Here is a 20410-nt window from a genome sequence, read left to right on the forward strand (position 1 = left end):
TTTTAGGTGCCCCAATATATTGTTGTTATGGCTAGAAATACTAGAAATGTCTTGAGATAATGAGCAGTTGTTGAAATTAGGAGAATTGGTGACCAAGCAGAGGTTATTATGATGACCCACTAGGAGCCACTATAGGTTATGTGCTTTGTTCGTTAACTATAAGAGACAGGTAAAAATGAATACCTGGGAACAATCCAAGGGAGCTTTTCTTTGGGCAAGGAACTGACACCTAAACTCCCCATCAACTGGACGGAAAGAGGGCCCCTGGAAGCCCAGCTACTGATCACTAGAAACCATCTCAGACTATGGGTAACTGTATCTGGGACATCCTAACTTATTAGGTAGGTGTGTGTGTACTTACCTATATATCTATCTAACAAACAGCTGTTTTAGATAAGAGCATACTTGCTTGTATCAATCATTTATCAGATGTACTGATTTAAAGAATATTAATAATATTAATCCAGGAATAAAACATGATGAGTCTACTGGATTCTTTCTAGTATAAAACTAAATTACCTGCAAACTGAGATTCTGAAGTGAGACCCCAAATGACAGGGGGTTCTCTTGATTTGTGATCTAATAAGAGGAAAAAATACAAAAAGAATTACTTAAAATCAGAATACATGAAGAAAAGGAAATAAACAGTTTGCAACATGTGAATAACTGCTTGCACAATTATGCACCCTTATTTTATGTACTTTGAACTCCAAATTTATATTTACATTTATCAAATGCTCATCTCTCATTTATTTATTTTGGGGTTTTTTTAGAAATACATAAATCAATGCTATTTGATTTATTACACAGCATACATCCTTAAGAAAGACACAAAAAACACAGCTGAAAACTGCTAGAATATTAGAAGTTCCCTCATAACGTGGAAAGTATAAGGAGGGGAAAAGAAACTAGCTGGGGGTCATCCACAATCATTTAAAATAATACACAAAAGCCAAATGTTCCACATATACAGAAGTACTTACATCATCTTCATATCGAACATGAATGTTGGAAATTTTCACCTGAAGATTTTTGATGACCTGAGTGACTAATTTTTCTACAAAACTGTCTTGTTTCTCTTCTTGTCCTTTATCTAAATTGAAGCACAGGTGTTATATTTTTACTCAAATTAAGTATGAGAGAGAAATAAAACTGAATGGGAAATAATTTTAATATTATAAATTTTGTAACTGATTAGACTCCAGGAATTAACAGTGGTAGGAGCATAATACTTCCTAACTACAAAAGCCACATGCTGGAGTGATTCCATGTATCAGAAGCTGTACTTGCTGCTATACTGTACTGTAGTTGTACTAAACACTACCATTCAGTTTACTTTCATAATGTTTATATCACTGTCCTCTACGGCCTCATCCTGCTTAAGCCTCCAGTGATGTAGTAAGGGGCAGATTTTTAAAGGTATCTGAAAATGCAGACAGGCACCTAGAGGGATTTTCAAAATCCTGCTAGGGGGTTAGGCACCCAGGGGGACTTTCAAAAGCTGCTAGCACCTATCTACACTTTATGTGTCTAAATACCTTTCAAAATCCAGTCCTAAATATCCTCCCTCAACACCTAACAAATTTGCAGTAGAAAACAATAAGGCACTCTATACGTTGTAGAATTAGCCTTTAGGGAGGCATTGCCACAAAGATACAAGAAGATTCTGCGTTGCTGGAGCCAAAATTAAAATTTGCTTCATAACAGAGAGAAAGTGAGTTTGGCAGACAATTGTACAAAAAGGTGAATTATACTTCCAAAGCCCTGTTTATTTTTGAAACTTATGCAGTACATGTGTCCTGAAAGCTTGATAATGTGACTGAAGTACCAACTATAATAGCTGGCCTACCCCTAGTGTCAATATTTATATGTAATACAAACTTTGGAAATAAAGTAAATATCCTGCACAAAAATGAACAGTAGCCAGTAGCCACCAGTTTTCACAGCTACTAGTTAAGGGATGTTAGTGAATTTACTATATGTTAGTGCACATAACTAAAACATTTTTAAAAATATTGCAAGGGCAGCAACTAATCTGATAGAATTCACATTCAATTAGTTTAACATCAGGCAGCTTTTGGAGTTAAAAGATCTAGCAATACATACAGCCATGTTATTTGTTTTTCCTCCTTACCCTGATCAGCTATTTTCTGTTTTGCATCCTCTATTCTTTGCAGTTCCCTTTGCTTTGCTTCTAGGAGATGTCTGTCTTCCTTTTCAGCATCATATTTTATGCCTACATAAAGAAGGAAGAGAATGTTAAGACACAAGTAAGTATATATATTAAGTTAAAATTCTGAAAACATCTTTGAAGATAATTTTGATGAAATAAGAAGTATCTTTTTTGAACATATTAAAGATTTAATAATACAGTAAAAGAAAATCAAATATGAAAAATATAACTTGGGTTAGGCAACAGCAACTCCTGGGAATAAGAGTAATGGCATACATGATCTATTCCAGTGATTTTTAAAATAGTATTACAATAAAATAAAGCTCAATAATATACAGTTTTCCTCTCACTCAACTTACTGGCTGTAGGCACTACAAGCAAATAAACTCCATCCAGAACAGCCTCAACTGGTTGAGTATAAAGGTTTTTCCACGGGATTTGTAGATTAAGTTGACCTACAGTATATAAAAGAAAAGTTATAACAATATGTAATGAAATTTGATTGACAAGTATGTTACAAGGTTTAAAAAAAAAAAATCTAAAATTTCCCTAACACAGTCAAATGCATGTTAAGTACCTTTCAAAGCAAACAGAAAAATAGTCTGTGACAAGTTTACAATCTTTAGATACATTACAATATTTTAGAAATAGCAACTAGCAGGGTAAACACATAAAAGTGGGGACAGGATGAGAGGAGGAAAGATAAGGCCAATAGCAACAGGATTGGACATTTTAGATATGGACACATCTTGCTGGCTCAATCAAAATATTTAAGTATTTATTGTAAGCTTTATGGAAAAAGTGCATTGAGGGATAAATTTGAAAGAGGAAAAAATACTGGATTGAGATTCAGCACATTTCCTTATAAACCATTTGCTTTTTCAATTCAATGACATTGTAACAAAGTAAGTCTTCTCCTCCGCCCGCAAAAAAAACACTGCTATTCCTACAGTCTCTTTTAGGCAGTTTTATTTCTCAAACATAGGCAAAATAGTTCTTCAAGATCAAGCAGGGCTATCACTCCCAGTGTATTTCCCCCCCTTTACATCTCAGCCTCTCACAGACTCCTTGGCTGGGGTGAAGGCAGTGGTCCTTCGCAGGAGGAAAGGCAGAGGACATTTGTTTTATGGGTTCCGTTGTGAAGACAGAGGAGCAACTGATGGCTGCAGAATGAGAGCTACAGCTGATTCAGCAAGAAAAAGAGCAGCTGGCTGGAGAACGCCAGACCACTCAAGACAGGAAGAAAGAAGTTGCCTGAACCTCACTGTTGGTGAACTTGAGGGAGAATTAAGAATCTCTATGTGCAGACATGCTGAAGCCTCAGTGTGCAGAGAAGATACCCTTCTCAAAGCTCTGGAGAAGACAATGTTATGAGGACTCTGGGTAGATTATGGATTGTAATGTTGGCTTTATGTAATGTGGGGTATTTGGGGAATACTGATGTGTATGAATTTGTACATAGGAGTTTATATCAAGTTTTGTGTGTTTTGGTTGGGGGAGGGGGCAGGGATGAAAGGTGTCCAGAAGGGCCTCGCACGTCAGAAAAAACCTGCCTGTGAGTCGTTTGTTTTTTTTAAAAAGGGGGAGGGAGGAAGAGAGGTACAGTATGTCACAGGGTGGCTGCCTGCCTATAACTTAAGTAGGTCCAGTCCCAGTTTCCAGAACAGGTGCTCCCAGTTGGGGCCAATTAAGGGAGCAATGTTGCATGCAGGGCTATTAAGGGTCAGAGACAGGCCCAGTGAGGGGCAGTTGGCTGAGAGAGAGCCAGGAAGCTGCAGGAAGCGGGAGCAGCAGGCTTGACAGAGTCCCCTGGGAGGAGGGACAGTGACAGTCTGAAATGCAAAGGGTGCACTGAGGAACTGTTTTGTTTGTTTTAGTTTGGACAATAAACCTGCCTAAAAGAAACACAGCATGGCAGTGAATCCTGAGCAAGCTAGGGAGAAGCCCTGCCTTATGACAGTCACTAATTCTTGTCATGCTACCAGTCAATTTGTGTTCTGAGGAAACTTCCCCAAGTCATGCAACATGCCAGTGATGGGAAGCCTGCTGAAGTGTTCGCACACTACAGGAGGCAGGAAAGAAAAAAATCTAAATTATGTAGTTGTTGGGATTTTTTGGTTTTAATATACAGTGTTATTTTATACGTTATCAAATATTTGATAACTAGGAAAATCTTCCTTATGTTTTCCATGTTAGCATTCCTCCCCCAGAGTTAAAATAAGAATGTCTTTTACAGGTATGAAGATATTTATTCCAGAATGGGCGAACTGATTCATATTCATTTACACACTGCAGAACACCCTTAAGAAAATTAACTACTTGAAATGCCCGAGGTCAGTTGTAAGAACAGAAAATACATCTGCAAGCTCTTACTTCATTTATTACAAAGTAGTGCATGCTACAAAAATGCAACTTACCAATATGCCCTGCTTTGACTTTAAATGGTACATCCAGCTGACTCTGCAAAGAGAAGGTATTTTTAAAAAATATTTAGACCTATTTAAGCAACATATTGAATTTACCTTTATGTTTTCTTCCCCAACTCCTCTCTTGGCAAAATTACACTACTGTTCACTTAGCTCCAAACACCAAACATAAATTGAGAACATATATTCTTAATACATCTTAGTATGGGAGTCTTTTCCTAGATGTCTAACCATATTAGATGTCAACCATATTAGATTGAACATGTGTTTATTAGATCACAAAACCATTTTAGGGGGATGTGACATTTAATCTTCTTCAGACTGTTAAAACAATAGAGGCAGAACGTAAAAAATGTGTATTGGTTTTTTTGTTACACTAGAATGCAACTCTACTAGAATAGGAATATGTATCTGTGCTTACCTGAAAGTTTCCCTTCTTCGAGTGATAAGGCCCACAAATTAGAATATGTAAGTCAGCCTGCTTGGAGCCTGGGAGCAGAACCAGCCCTGTCACTCATTAGCAGCAAGGATATACCCTGTCCCTTAATGTTCCCTTGATATTTTCTTGGTGTTTCCATGTGTAAATATACTGACAAGGAGTGAGTGTATTTCTGGATGTAGGTTCCACTCTGCTTAACCCAATTTCTGCCATGTAAGTTCTGATGTTCACCTCTCCATTGATGGGTTCATCTCTCCTTAGTGGTAGGAAAGTATGCTCTTCCCAGAACAGAAGTTGATTTTTTCTCTGGAATAGCACTGATCGTGTTTATTCCTAATTTATTTATAAATGCCCCAGCCACACTGACTGTAATGACCAGAGCAGGGCTGTGGGAAGAAAGAATCCTTCAAGACCTTACTGAATCCTTGTGTTCCAGCTAGTGCATATTATGATTTTTGCTTCTGATACCCATTCCCTGGACTGAACTGGGACCTGAAAAAGCCCCCTCCATTAACCCCAGCGGACATCTAACATAAGGATTACTCTGCCTAGTTTATTAATGGGTGGATACCTCCAACAAAATCTGGTTCTCTGCACTCACCAATTGAGGGAGCTGAGACTATTCCCTGAATTCTGTCAACAGATGTGACAGGATAAGATGTGGAAGAAATAAGTAGTACTGGATAGGTATCATATGGACACTGGTTCTCTGAATCATGCCATTGTATGAGATCAACATTTCAAATAGGCTCCAATAAGAGTTCAATTTTTGTGTTTGTTACACCATACTGTTAACAGTATGAGATGAGACCTTCCACCTGATAGTATTCATCCTCAGCCAAGGCCTCTGACTGACTTCCATAGTGCCATATATCAGCATTTATCATGAATCCAAGATACTCCAGAAACAGAAATCACTGTGTGTTTGTTTCAAGCTCTCTCTGCGTATATCTCCATAATTGGAAAAAATGTTCAAGAAGAAATAAAAGTGAATTTTCTTCTTCTTTTAATGCCAATAATAAACCGAATATGATCCTGGAAGAGAGTGTTACACATACCAGATCAAATGGTAACACTCAAAGCTGCCAACTAAATGCAAGTAGTAAAAATGTCTATGGGATGAAGACAAGTCTCTTTTCAGAGCTTTTTCAGATGTTTCAGAGGGAGCCCTGTTCTGTTTGTTCCAAATCTAAGGCTGAGGATGAGAAGAGAGTGTTGCTTCAATCTGATATAGATAACTGATGATTTCATTCATGTTTTGGCCCTTCCATGGGTTGCTTAAGATTGGGAATGAGACAAAGCAGTTCCTGTGATTCTTCCACAGCTCCATAGTATCCCCCCCTCTGTACAATGTCCAGTGTCCTCACTGTGACCAAAGCTATAGTTTGAAAGCTGCAGCCTTAGTCAGTAGGATTTTTAGTTTGAGAATGATCCCTTTTGCCTCTGGCTTTTCTTGGACTAGCTCTCTACCTGAAGCCTAGAGAAGCACCACTCACTGAACCCCAGAAGGAGAAGTAGAGCTAAGGGGACAATCTTCCCAAAAAGCAAATACAAGCTCCAGGACACAGCTGGGAATTAAACAGACACAGTGAGCTGAATTATTAGTCAGAAATTTAAAATAAAGTTTGGAAATTTCCCCAGAAAAGCTCTGCAACAGGGGATCAGGCTGAGCATGCGACCATGGAGACAGATAAAAACATTGTTATTTGCTTGTTCTTCAAGAGGTGTTCACATATTCATTCTGTTAAAGGTGTATGTGCACCCATCATACTCAAGTTGAAGACTTCTGCCAGCAGTTCCACTAGCTGGTCAATATACCCCTGCTCTCCTTGAGTGTCAAGCCAAGAGCATAAAAGGATGTGTCCACCACCACCCTCTCTGTTCCTTCGCATCACTGCATACACTGTCCAAAGTATTGAGGAAGGAGGGTCACGTAATGTATGTGAGCAACACATCTCAAAGAACAACAGTTACTGTACAGGTAAGTAACTCTTTATTTCTCCTTCAAGGGATTGTGCACATATGCATTCCACTGTAGGTGACACATCAGCAATTACCATACAGGTCCTGGGCCTTTGGATCACTTGAACAGACTAACACCCTTTTGCCAAAGTTGGCATAGCATCTAGAGGCTTGAGTAACAGCATTGTCTGGAAAAAGTTTGTACAAACTACCATTTTGCTGGTTTGCAGATATTCACAATAGGGATGTTGTATGAAGGCTGCACCACCACCACCCACTCCTGAAATTCCGATCCGTAGCAGCGTGAAGCAAAGCTGGCCCCTGAGTCCCATTGTTTTCAACTTGGTCATGGAGCTGCTCAACTTGGAGGTTGAGGCTGTCTGGTTAGAAAGACCTATACACAACACTGGCTGGCAACAATGGAGAGGTCTAGAGCCTCTCTTGGCAGAATCGTCTGATCTCTGCCAGATCAAGGATCTATAACAAAGATGAGGCCTAACTGCTCCTTTTTGTTCGGAGTACAAACTCCTAGTGAACAGAGATTCACACAGGAGTCCTTTACAGTGCACATACTGTTGTCTGACTTTTGAGGGGGGAAAAGCTCGGATCCTTCGAAGGGCAAATCTTCTATCATACTCTGCACACACTTCAGTTTACCTGAATCAAACAGCACTTCATGGAGATGGTGAGTGTATTGGGCACACATCTACATTTCATTCTAGGTGTATGTGCACCCAATGCACTTGAAGGAAAACTGGGAACAAACTTCAGGGAGCAGGTCATTCTCCTACTATCAGTGACTGACAGGTCTGGTTCTACTTCCAACTGCAATAACTGCAAGCTGAAGTACCTGTTATGTTAGATCTGTGAACCATGGCACAATGAAGAATGAATCAGATCACTTCTTTTGTTTTTTTAAAAAAAGGTCAGATATTGAGCTCATAAAGGAAAATTTAACTTGTCAATCTTCTCTGGTGAAAATCACCTGCGGGATATCAGTCCTGGATTTTAGCTCTTCTGCATTAATTTAGATGGAATATATGTGCCCAGAGAGTCAAAGGTGTTAAATAAGGTCTGGGGTTTGGTTTACAAAGATCTTAGCCTGCTTAATACCATGGAAAATGAACCATTAGAAATCCTCTTAAGCTTTTATTAAAGAAAAAGAAAGGAAAACAACTAAAGCAATTGAAATGTAAAATATTAAGTAAGGCTTTCAGCTTAACAACATCCCTTGTTCCCTTTCCCTTTAGTGGGAGACAGTTCTTAGAAGAGGAAAAAACCCTTGTTTGACAGTCTCAGACACCATCTAAAGATGGTAATAACTGTCCTTTAGGGGAAAAGAGTAACTAGTTGAGAGGGGCTGCTGCTGTTAAGGTCTGATCCCGTTTCCTCTCAGGTGGTCTTCTGTATTCAGCTGGACACAGTAGAGGTGGTGATGTCTTCTGGGACCCCTCTCTGGAGTAGTCTGGTCAGGACATCTCTCAGGGTGACCAAGGCCTGGGGTCCCAGTAGACAGTGGAAATGGTGGCCATGATGGTGACACTTGTCCACTACCCAGTTTTTCTCCCCAAAATCACTTTCTCTAAGGACCCGCAAAGGGAATACTGGGTGGAACAGCCAATCCTCTCATTATATTGTCCACCATTCAGGCCTAGTTTCTAACACATCAATTCTGGTTCCACTCTTTTTCATTATTTACCAAGCATGATCTTAACACAGCCCTTGAGTTATATCTGTACGCCTTTTTCTTTCGATTAACTCAGTCTGTCTCCCTTTCGTATCTTTTTCCATCGGCATTTTTTATTATAGGTTATTGTGACAGATTAAGAACTTTCACATTCTTTTTACAGTTGAGCTCATAATTAAGAGTAAATTTGTAGCCCAATTATCACAATAGCTCCTTAGTGCAAGGCTATTAGAAATTCCTTAGGTGTTAAGATTTTTTTTTTTTTAAATCAACCAGATCTGCTGAAAGATAAGGTTACAGAAATAAAAACGTCATCCAATAAAAACGTTATCCAATTCATTATTGGGTGAAGGGCTGAAGCAACAGCCAATGAGGCAGTTTCCCATATGGAGTTCATTCACAAATGTATCTCAAGAAGAAACTGACAAATATTCGGAGGACAACACTTATAGTCTGCAGCAAGTCTGGATCAAGCTCTACCCCACCACCACGGCTCGGGGGATTCAAAAAGCATTTTAAAAAACAGAAGTTCCACCAGTTTCATCCTAAAGGGAAAAACATCAGGAGCAACTATTCAGTGCAAAATATTTAACATAAATGCTAACAGTATAGTTTAATACTTTATAATATTTCACATAATATAACCAAAATGCTTAATTTTTGAAAATTAAGCCTATGGGGCTGAGTTAAATTAATACAGTTTTCATGCAAGAAAAATCTATTCTGTCATGCTTGGGAGAAAATTTTATATGTTATTTATTGTGACACAAGTTGGAAGCTCTGGAAAATAAGTCCAACGCCTTCAAACAAATACCAACATGCCTGGAACAGAGTGATGCAAAGTGAAATAACCCTCTTGAGTATATTGCCAAAATTATTTGAATAATTGCTGGATTAAAAATTTTGACCATGCATTGTCCATACAAAAGGTCTCATTTTTCTCCCTTTAACCATTCTAAGACATGCTTAGGGAAATCTAAGACTTTGGGCTGTTTTAAAATTTTCTGCTGTGATTGTGCAATATTTTACATAATTAAAAAAAAGTTTCTATGTCAAGATCATCATGTTTTAATATTTCCTGATGTGCTCAAGAGAGTCCATTATCTATATTTTAATATTAATCTCAAATACTGTTTTATTAGATTATGTGCTTGATAAACTGTGTTCTAGCCAGCAAATTTTTTTATTATTCAGAAAGCTAAAAATATATTTTAGATCAGACTTGTAACTGTCATTCCAGTTTCCTCATGACATTTTTTTAAATGGTCTCTCAAATAATAGTAGCAGAGCAGTCCATAAAAACGAAAGAACAAATAACTTTTGAAGGTTTTTCAGAAGACCAAAGCAATTCATTTCTTGAGATGAAAGATGTCTGCTTACTATTCTAGCTAAAAATCAACCAACTCCATCCTTATATGGCACTTTAAATGTTCAATATACTATACAAACAACTATTTTCAGAACAATAGTAACAGTTTCTCATTTTTGCTTGCTTTGAACTTACCAGTGCATTTTCCTTTATTTCAAGATTCTTAAGTGCTACAGCTCCTAAAGGAAAAAGATGAAAAGATTTAAAATTGTAGTTAAAACACAGTTCTGTATCTCCTAAACTACTGCAAACCTAGAAGCACCATTATTTCACAGTGAGTTTTCAGCAATTAGGATAGAGGTTTAGTATTAATATTTGTTTGTTGTTTATGAAGAGAAAACAGACCATATGTTGCAATTAATGACATTTTCCCCCTGAAAAATGTCACACAGTTGCCAATAATGCAGAGAGCACTATTGCAAACCAGCTGTCTCAAAGCACGTCTAGCATAGATGGGGCCATGATCAAAAATATTAGCTGCCAGTCTGCACTAGAACTGCCACTAATACTAGCACCAGTGCTACAGCAACATCAGGAGACTTTCAGAGATGACCATGTAAACAAGTTTCGTGTGTCTTTACCAGCTCCTACTATTTGCACACAAAAGTTCTCTGAGACATTCTTTAAAGTATCAGAATTAGCTCCTACAGAACTAGGTGTTCTAAATTTCTATACAGACTATTATGTGCCACTTGTTAACATACCAGAACTGAAATTAAAAAAAAAAGACTGAGTAAATTATTGGATCCTCTATTACTGATTCAGAGGCTGACCAATAGGACACTGAAGAAATGGAAGACTCTCACTGACTTCAGTAGGTTTTAGACGAGGCCCTAGTATCCAGAAAAGTCATGAAGTCTGATATTGCATCTGTTAACAACAACATGGGTAAACATCCATTTAACTGACTTCTATAGGCTTACAATTAATGTTCATGTTTCCAACTAGAGCAATTAGGTAAATCTAACTGTCTTTAGGTGTGACTGTGCTCAGAAAAGTGACTACCTGAATAAACACAGAACATTGCTACTCAACAGATCTGCTGCCCGTGTATACACTAAGTTGTATCTGCTTACTTAGGTAAGCTTTTCCTGCTTTTCATTCCAGTTAACGCTGTAGAGGCAAAGCAACTATGAGAGTGTTAACTAGAGTCTTTACTGAGCTGCACATCTGTGCAACACCATTTGCAACCAATAGACTTTAGTGTCAGCAGCATTTCCATCAGGTCCAAAGAACAATATTCAGCTCCACACAAAGTTTATTATACCTTCTGAATTTGTACTTTCAGCACGATTCATTTTTCTTTACGCTTCAATCTGAGGAAAAGTACTAAATAATCTGTTTAAATAATCTGTGAAACTAAAAAGGAAATAGCCCACAAAGGGCAGAATCAAAACAAAGAAACAGATGAGGAAAGCGCTGAGGACACTGTGCAACTCAAGCTCACTGCATCTTCAGCAACTAAAAAGCAACTGAAGGGCAGTTGAGGCCACTGCCCCCTTTATGCTCTCGAAATCTTCTACAGAGGGACGCCGAGTGGCACAAATGGACATTGCTGGCTAGAAATATATCACAGCTCGACACCAGGAACACTATATCCCACAAATAGGATTATGCAGAGGCCCCATGAAGAAGAATTTGCTGTGCTGCACAACTACATACATATAAAGTAGATCAGTAGCTTGCCAGTGACTAGGAGATGCACGACAGATTATGGAATTTTGTTAATTGTCAAGTAAACAAGAAAGCCATCAGAAAAGGTTTTTATTTGGTTTGACACATGAAATTTAATTTGAAGTACTTGTGCTTCATAATTCACCCATAAATCTTCTAAACAACATTTTACAGATATAATAAAACCGGGTAATGACACTTCACTGCAGGGCTCAGGTAAAAATGCTAAATCTTCACTGAAAAGATGTCACCATTTCAAATGTGTGTATTTAAGAGACTTAAACTGTTAGTGTATTTGAATATTTATCTACTTTCCATCACTTCAAGCATCTGTTGGTTTTACATTTATGCTCCTCCATATACACCTATGCATAATGGCATCCTAAAGTTAAAAAGGCATTTTTCTTTTAGTCTGTCTTGTACTGTATGAGGCTATTGTCTATTTTTACTAGTCAACTGAGGGTGCCACATCTCTCAGTGTCATCCAACAACTGCAGTATATAACCTGTCACTTAAATCAGCCTCTGCACCAAATGATTGGAGGATACCTAAGGTAACATCAGATTTTTAAAAAGGTTCCAGAGGCAATCCTGGCAATTACAGGCCAGTAAGACTAACTTGTACCAGGCAAAATATGGTTGAAACTATCTGTCTGTAAGTGCCTAGAGAATAACAGAGTTATAAATATATGCCAATATTGGATTTGTCAAGAACAAATCATGCGAACTAATTTCCTTCTTTGAGCGGGTTACTGGTCTAGTGGATGGGGGAAACCTGTAGCCAGGATATCTTGATTTTAGGAAGACTTTTGACTGTCCCACATGACATTCTCTTAAACAAACTAGGGAAATGTTGGCTAAATAAAATTACTATAAGGTAGGTGCACAACTAGTTGAAAGATTGTACTCAAAAAGTAGTTATCAGTAGTTTGCTGTCATACCGGGGAGGACATATCTAATGGGGTCCCAAAGGGTCTGCCCTGAGTCCGGACTCATTCAATATTTTCATTAATGTCTTGGATAAATAAGTGGAGTGTATGCTAATAGAATCTGCTGATGACCCCAAGCTGCAAGAGGTTGCTAGCACTTTGGAGGGCAAGATCAGAATTCAAAATGACCTTGTTAAAAGAAAACAATTATCCAACACATAGATGAACACAATATGTTATAGAAGAGTCAACATGGCTTTTGTAACAGGAAATCGTGCCTCGTCCATCTATTTAAAAGAATCCTTTGAGAAAATCAAACAAACGTGGAAAGAGTGATCCAGTTGATATAGTGTACCTGGACTTTCAGAAAGAATTGAACAAGGTCCCACACCAAAGGCTCTTAAGACAACTATACAGTCATGGGATCAGAGGGAAGGTCCTCTCATGGATCAGTAACTGGTTAAGAGATATGAAATAAAGGGTAGAAATAAATGGTCAATTTTCACTGTGGAGAGGGGTAAACAGCTGGGTCCCCAATGAATCTGTACTGGAACCCATGGTGTTCAACATATTCATAAATGATCTGGAAAAGAGGGTAAAGAGTGAGGTGGCAAAGTTTGCAGGTGATACAAAATTACTCAAGACAGTTAAGTCCAAAGCTGACTACAAACAGTTACAAAGAGATATCACAAAACTGGGTGACTGGGTGTCACCATCTCTCAGTATGGTCTCGAGGGGGTCTTAGCTTCTTCTGACTGACCCGCCATAGTCTGCTCTCCGGTCAATTCCTGGACCCTCACCTCCAATTAAGTCTGCTAGCCCTTTACTTTTTGTGCTTGCAGTCTCCTTCAGTCTTCTGGCTGTTTTCTTGGAGGCAGCCTGGTGCAGGGCTGTCATCCCATTGCTATCCCAGGCTCTTATGCCTCCCTTTCCTTCTCTGTACTCTCCCCTCTATAGCAGGCCTTGTTTCCTCTGTTGGTGGCAGCTGTGGGTGCCTCCCTCCATGACTGGGAGCTGCACGGGATTGTGATAAAGCTGCTTGCTTATAAACAGAAGAGACTCTCCTCCTTCCCCTCCCTCCAGCCCGATCTATGCTTAATATGGGGTTTGTAGACCCCATTACACAGAGCAACAAAATGACAGATAAAATTCAATATTGGTGACTGCAAAGTAATGCATATTGGAAAACATAATCCCAGCTATACATACAAAATGATGGGGTCCAAATTAGCTGTTATCACTCAAGAAAATCTTGGAATCATTGTGACTAGTTCTCTGAAAACATCTGCTCAATGCAGAGCAGTAGTCAAAAAAGCCAACAGAATGTTAGGAACCATTAAGAAAGGGACAGATAATAGCATAGGCGCTGACTTCCCCTCTGCCCAATGGGTGTTCGACCCCTGCCCCTGCACCGCCCTTGCCCCACCCCCTTTCCACCCCTTCCCCAAAGTCCCCGCCCCCTCTTTTCCCACTCCAACCCCTCCCCCTTCCTACCCCCATTTCATCCTCTTTCCTCAAGTCCCCACCCCTGCCCTGCCTCTTCTCCACCTCCTCCCCTGAGAACACCGCATCCCCACTCCTCCCCGTCCCTCCTGGAAAGTCCTAAGCGCTACCAAACAGTTGTGTTAGGCGGTGGGGGGGGTGAGAATTGCTGGGAGAGAGGGGGAGGAGCAGGGATGCAGCGCGCTCGGGGAAGGGGGGGGGGAGGAGGAGACAAGGAGTGGGGAGCTTGTCTACTTTTTCCCTGTGGGTGCTCCAGCCCTGGAGCACCCATGGAGTCCGCGCCTCTGGAAAATAGGACAAAAATAGCATAATGCCACTATAAATCCATGATACACCCAGACCTCATAGACTTTACGGTCAGGAGAGACCAACATGATCATTTAAGTCTGATCTTCTGCACATTACAGCCCATAGAACTTGACACAGCCACTCCTATAATATACCTCTAGCCCAGGGATAGGCAAACTTTTTGGCCTGAGGGCCACATCGGAGTGCGAAACTGTATGGAGGGCCGGGTAGGGAAGGCTGTGCCTCCCCAAACAGCCTGGCCCCCGGCCCCTATTCACCCCATCCAACTCCCCTGCTCCTTGTCCCCTGACTGCCTCCTCCTGGGACCCCTGCCCCAAACCGCCCCACCCCCTATTTAACCCCCCCCACTCCCTGTCCTCTGACTGCCCCGACCTATCCACACCCCCATCCCCTGACAGGCCCCCCGGGACTCCCACACCTTGTTCCCTTCCCAACCCCCCCGTTCCCCAACCCCTGACCGCCTCAGAACCTCCGCCCGATCCAACTGCGCCCTGCTCCCTGTCCCCTGACTGCCTCCCAGGACCCCCTACCCAACCCCTCCACCGCTGCGCACGCCGCCACCACTCCCTTACCATGCCGCTCAGAGCAGTAGGAGCTCACAGCAGGCACAGCTACATGGGAGGGGGAACAGTAGGGGAGGGGCCGGGAGTTAGCCTCCCGGGCCAGGAGCTCAGGGGTCAGGCAGGACAGTCCTGCAGGACGGATGTGGCCCAAGGGCCACAGTTTGCCCACCTCTGCTCTAACCTCTGACTGAGTTACTGAAATCCTCAAATCCTGATTTAAAGACTTCATGTTACAGAGAAGCCACCATTTACAAGAGTTTAAACCTGCAAGTGATCCATGACCCATGCTGCAGAGGAAGGCGAAAACCCACTAGGGTCTCTACCAATCTAACCCTAGGGGAAAATTTCTTCCCAACCCCAAATATGGCAATCAATTAGACTCTGAGCTTGTGGCCAAGATCCACGAGCCAGACACCTGGAAAAAAAAAATTCTGAATACTACATATAGTTCCCGTCGCCCCATCTCAAAAAAGGATATTAAAATTGGAAAAAGTACAGAAAGGGCAATAAAATGACTGTGGTATAGAACAGCTTCCATATAAAGAAATTTTCCATATAAAAAATGGACTGTTCCGATTAGAAGAGAGATGATTAAGCAGGTATATGATAGAGATCTGTAAAATTATGAACCTTATTCTTGTGGAGACAATAAATACGGAAGTGTTATTTACCTTTTCACATAACACAAGAACCCAATGAAATTAATAAGCAGAAGGTTTAAAACAAACATAAAGAAGTATTTCTTCATACAATGCACAGTCAACCTGTGGAACCCATTGCCAGAGGATGTTAGGGAGGCCAAAATTGTAACTGAGCTCAAAAAAGAATTAGACATTTTCATGGAGGATAGGTCCATCGATGGCTATTGGCCAAGACAGTCAGGGATGCAACCCACATGTTCTGTGTGTACCTGAAGGTCTGACTGCCAGAAGCTGGGACTGGACAACAGGGGATGGATCACTTGACAATTGCCCTGATCTGCTCATTACCTCTGAAGAATATGGCACTGGCCACCACAGGAAGACAGGATACTTGGCTAGATGGATCACTGGTCTGATCCAGGATGGCCAGTTTTATGTTCTTATGTTAAACCAAGGAGTATAATTAAACAAAAATATAAAAAGTTGCAACCACTTTGCTCAGTGCGACATTTGGAAGATTGAAGTTAGCATATTTCACCTTTCAGAGACTAAATTTTATTTAAAGTTTAGGATGGACATGAAGTTCACAAAAGTAACGCTCTAATACAAGGGTCAAAGACACTATAGTTACCGTGACCAGAAGAATTTCACTGCTCCATCATTATGCAATTATCTAGGTGTCACTTAAAATTCATATAAAACCATGCAAGCTGGTTCACTTGACAAATATCAAAGGAAATATATTTATCAGGATTAAGATACTGTACTTTTGAAAGTAGTAATACAAGAGACTGTAAGCAGCAAATTTGTTATTTGTTTTCAATATTAAGGCAAAAAGCCTTCATTCCTCTAAGGTGAAAGAATTGAGTTCCATAACATTAGTTTGGTTAATGTGAATTGGTCATTAGAGATCCATGGCTTTATGAGATAGTGGGGGGGAGGGTTGTTGACTGACTGCCACCCTTTGCTACACAAATGGTGACATCTGAATGGGAAAAGCATAAATATTTTGCAAAGCCTTTGAGATCTTTTGGAATGAAAGGCTAACATATACAGGTGAGTCGCATCATACGTGCATTTAACTTACGCGAATTCAACTATCCGCGCTTGGGGGGCCGGGGGAATCGATCTAAGTTACGCAACTTCAACTCCATGAATAACGGAGCTGAAGTCGACGTACTTAGATCTACTCACAGCGGTGTCTTCACTATGGTGAGTTGACTGTGGTTGCTCCCCCATCGACTCTGCCTGCACCTCTCGCCGCAGTGGAGTTCAGGAGTCGACGGGAGAGCACTTGGGGGTCAATTTATCGTGTCTAGACTAGATGCGATAAATCGATCCCTGCTGGATCGATCGCTGTCCGCCGATCCAGTGGGTAGTGTAGACAGCCTCTATGTGCTGTTGAAACCTCCCACCGAAGAGGGACAGCCTTCTGATGAGAAGGAATTCAAAGCCAGCCAAGGTTGGCTTAACAGTTTTAGGAACCGCTTCAACCTCAAAAACGTGCAGACTACTGGTGAAGCCACATCTGCCAATGAAGAGGCAGCAAAAGCCTACCCCAAACAATTAAAGAAAATCATAGAAGGAAAGGGCTATCTTCCAAAACAAATTTTTAATGCTGATGAGACTGGGCTCTTCTGGAAAAAAATGTCCAATCACACTTACACTTCGAAATCAGAAAGACAAGCCCCTGGCTTCAAAGCAGCTAAAGACCATGTGACTGTGTTGTCTTGTGGCAATGCCGCTGGGCATTTAATAAAGCCGAACTTGCTCTACAGGGCTGCAAATCCCCGTGCTCTAAAAGGCAAGAATAAAAAATCTCCTGCCTGTGTTCTGGCAATCAAATAAAAAGGCTTGGGTGACAGCAGCATTATTTAAATACAATTTCTGGATTGGTTCCACAAGTGTTTCATTCCGTTGGTCAAGCGGTACCTCAAAGAGAAAGGACTTGACTTTAAAGTGTTGCTGATCGTAGACAATGCCCCTGGCTACCCTGCGGCACTCCGGTTTGCGATTTAAGGGATTTTCAAGGGTAATTTTGACTATACACGATTTTCACCTTACGCACTGACTTTAGAACCTAACCCCCGCCTAAGATTCGACTCCACTGTAATGCAAAATATGAAAGATATGTTTTGGGTTGCATATGCCACAACTGCACCACATTGTGGACCGGGGAAAATCAACCTTCTCTGATGCTGTTTCAACAGTGTCACAGATTACCCAGTACAGTTCTGGGAGCAATGCTATCAGAAAAATGAATCCGCAGGGGAAAACCCACTTTCCATGCACCAAATTGAATAAGGGCCACAGGGATTTGGTTAAAAAATTAAAAAGAACCAAACTTAAATAACCCACTATGAGAAAGTATAGCATTGTCAAGCATGTAAATATCAAGAAGGAAAGATAAACTTATTACAAAAGTATGAAAGTAAGCAAAGAAGATTTTTACAGAATATTCCAAAACAAAAGCTACAATTTAAATTGTTAGACTGTAGAATTGTGTTCCTCCCAAGGGAAGTGGGGAAAAGACCAGTCAGTAAGTGAGATTTTACATGCCATTATGTTACAGCCAAATCTCAAAACTGCCTTCCATAGGGAAAGATACCAATTGCCATTTAGTGCAGAAAATTCTAGTTAGATTAGATTCAGCCCAATATTGTTTGGATTGAACAGCTAGGGGAAGTCTTAAAGATATCCTACAAAGGGGAAAAAAATTAGCTTCTACCCTCTGTGACACAGAGGGGCAGCTGAAAGTTTTTACAAGTTTTTTATATTAGAAATTCAGGTCTTGTCTTCCTGTACAACAACTGGAGAACTAATGAAACAACAATGTGAGCAATTAATATTCTGGAAATATGACATCTTTACTAAAGATTCAATAACTCAGTCCTTCCAATTAAGGTACACATACTCACAATAAATATGCTAGCAATGGTCTTTTCAAGGTCCATTCTCTCTCTCCAGCAGGGAACTGAGTTGTTGAAACTTTAGGACTCTGAAAGCTTCTCTCTCCGATGAGAGCTGAATCCCTTTTCCTCAGCCAGTAAAATAATCCCAGGAGTGGAAATGGATACACAAGCCATCAAGATAAACTGGAGAGACGCAGGACTGTCCTGGTCCTGAGGGGACCAAGGAAAGCTCCTGTAATCTGGCCCAAACATGTGAAGGCCTGGGTCAGATGGGGCTCTGAATAAGGAAGGGCTTCAAGAAGAAAGCCTTGGCCCTAGAGACATGAAAATCCCTAGCTGAGAAGGACTGTCTCAGAATGTGTGCATGCTCCAGAGACACAATGGGGCCAGTGTGGATTCAGGCTGATATAGAACCACAAAGCATGTTATTAACTGACTTTTTTGCGTGCGTGTGCACACATGCGTGCTGCTTCCAGGACATTAGAGAAACAAGATGGGTGAGGTAATATCCTTATTGGACCAACTTCTGTTTGTGAAAGTGACAAGTTTTCAAGCTTGCTCTATTTAAACTCAAAACCTTTTCTCTTTCACCAAAACAGAAGATGGTCCAATAAAGTACATTACCTCACCCACCTTATCTGTGTGCACGCGCACATACATATGACTTGTTTGCTACTTTACTGAACTCCTTTTCCCCAGCTACACTGGGAGTAAAGGGTCTGTTTATTTTGTGATTCCTGCATGCATGACATTTGAGTGAGCCCAGATGGCTACACAGCTCCAGCAGCTGGAGCAACTACAGTACACACCTTCAGGGCTTGTGGCGTGGTCATCACTGCTACTCACACTACCTGTTTCTGTGTACCACAGCTCACACAGACTTAAACCTACCTTGGACAAGAGAGAGTTGGTTACAGTGTTTTCAGACAGACATCCACCAGGTCAGGGGCGGGCAAACTTTTTGGCTGAGGGCCACATCGGGTTTCCAAAACTGTACGGAGGGCAGGGGAGGAGGTGTCTCCCCAAACAGCCAGGCGTGGCCGTGGCCCTGCCCCCGCCTCCTATCCGACCCCCCCACTTCTCGCCCCCTGACAGCTCCCCTGGGACTCCTGCCCCATCCAAACCCCCCTGTTCCCTGATGGCCCCCCCGGGACTCCTACCCCACCTACCACCCCCTGCTCCCTGTCCCCTAACCACCCCCGACCCCCCACCCGACTGCCCCCTGCCACCCCATCCAACACCCCCCCAGTCCTGACTGCCCCCCCTGGGACCGCTGCCCCATCCAACCCCCGTTACCTGCCCTCTGACTGCCCCGACCCCTATCCATACCCCTGATCCCTGACCACACCCCCACCTCTGCACTAGGTCCTCCCAAAAAAAAAAAAAAAAAAAGTAGGGAAGACCATTCTTGCCATTCCTGATAAATTTTAGGTAAAAAGAAATAAAAGCCAAACAAATTAATAAAACCTTCCACATTGTGTTTATATGTTGAACCAGCAAAATAATACAACTTTTTATAGATCCTTAACAAATCATCCCGTTACAGTAAAACTGTTTTCTCTTTTCACTTTATATAACTAAATTTGAAACTATACTAAATTTAACACTGTTACCTGTTTTTCTCTATCCTTGGATAATGAAAATTCAATCAAGTCTAATTCACTTTTATTCACAGGCAGTTTCACTTTCAGGTTCTGAATAATTCACCTGTTTAGCTTTTAAACCGTGCAGGGGAGTGTTTAAAATGCAACTTTCTTTTAGAGTTTTTAAAGGGTACATTGGTCGTGGATGCCAAGAGCTGCTTTCAAAAGTTTTCAGCCAAAC

The 20410-nt window shown here is 41.0% G+C and overlaps 1 protein-coding gene across 5 annotated transcripts in view; it reads right to left on the minus strand.

Annotated features, from left to right (window-relative positions):
* The window catches only part of VPS13A (vacuolar protein sorting 13 homolog A), a 262972-nt gene that overhangs the window by 241671 nt on the left and 891 nt on the right, over positions 1-20410 (minus strand). For all 5 annotated transcript variants that reach the window (XM_073345103.2, XM_073345104.2, XM_073345105.2 and 2 more), the window contains exons 2-7: positions 10192-10235; positions 4591-4633; positions 2533-2628; positions 2135-2236; positions 984-1093; positions 520-579 (exon numbers count right to left, since the gene is read on the minus strand). In XM_073345103.2, coding sequence (XP_073201204.2) covers positions 520-579; positions 984-1093; positions 2135-2236; positions 2533-2628; positions 4591-4633; positions 10192-10235 — 455 coding nt within the window. The remainder of the gene's footprint in view (positions 1-519; positions 580-983; positions 1094-2134; positions 2237-2532; positions 2629-4590; positions 4634-10191; positions 10236-20410) is intronic.

The sequence above is a fragment of the Lepidochelys kempii genome, chromosome 5 (assembly GCF_965140285.1).
Source record: "Lepidochelys kempii isolate rLepKem1 chromosome 5, rLepKem1.hap1, whole genome shotgun sequence".
NCBI lineage: Eukaryota > Metazoa > Chordata > Testudines > Cheloniidae > Lepidochelys > Lepidochelys kempii.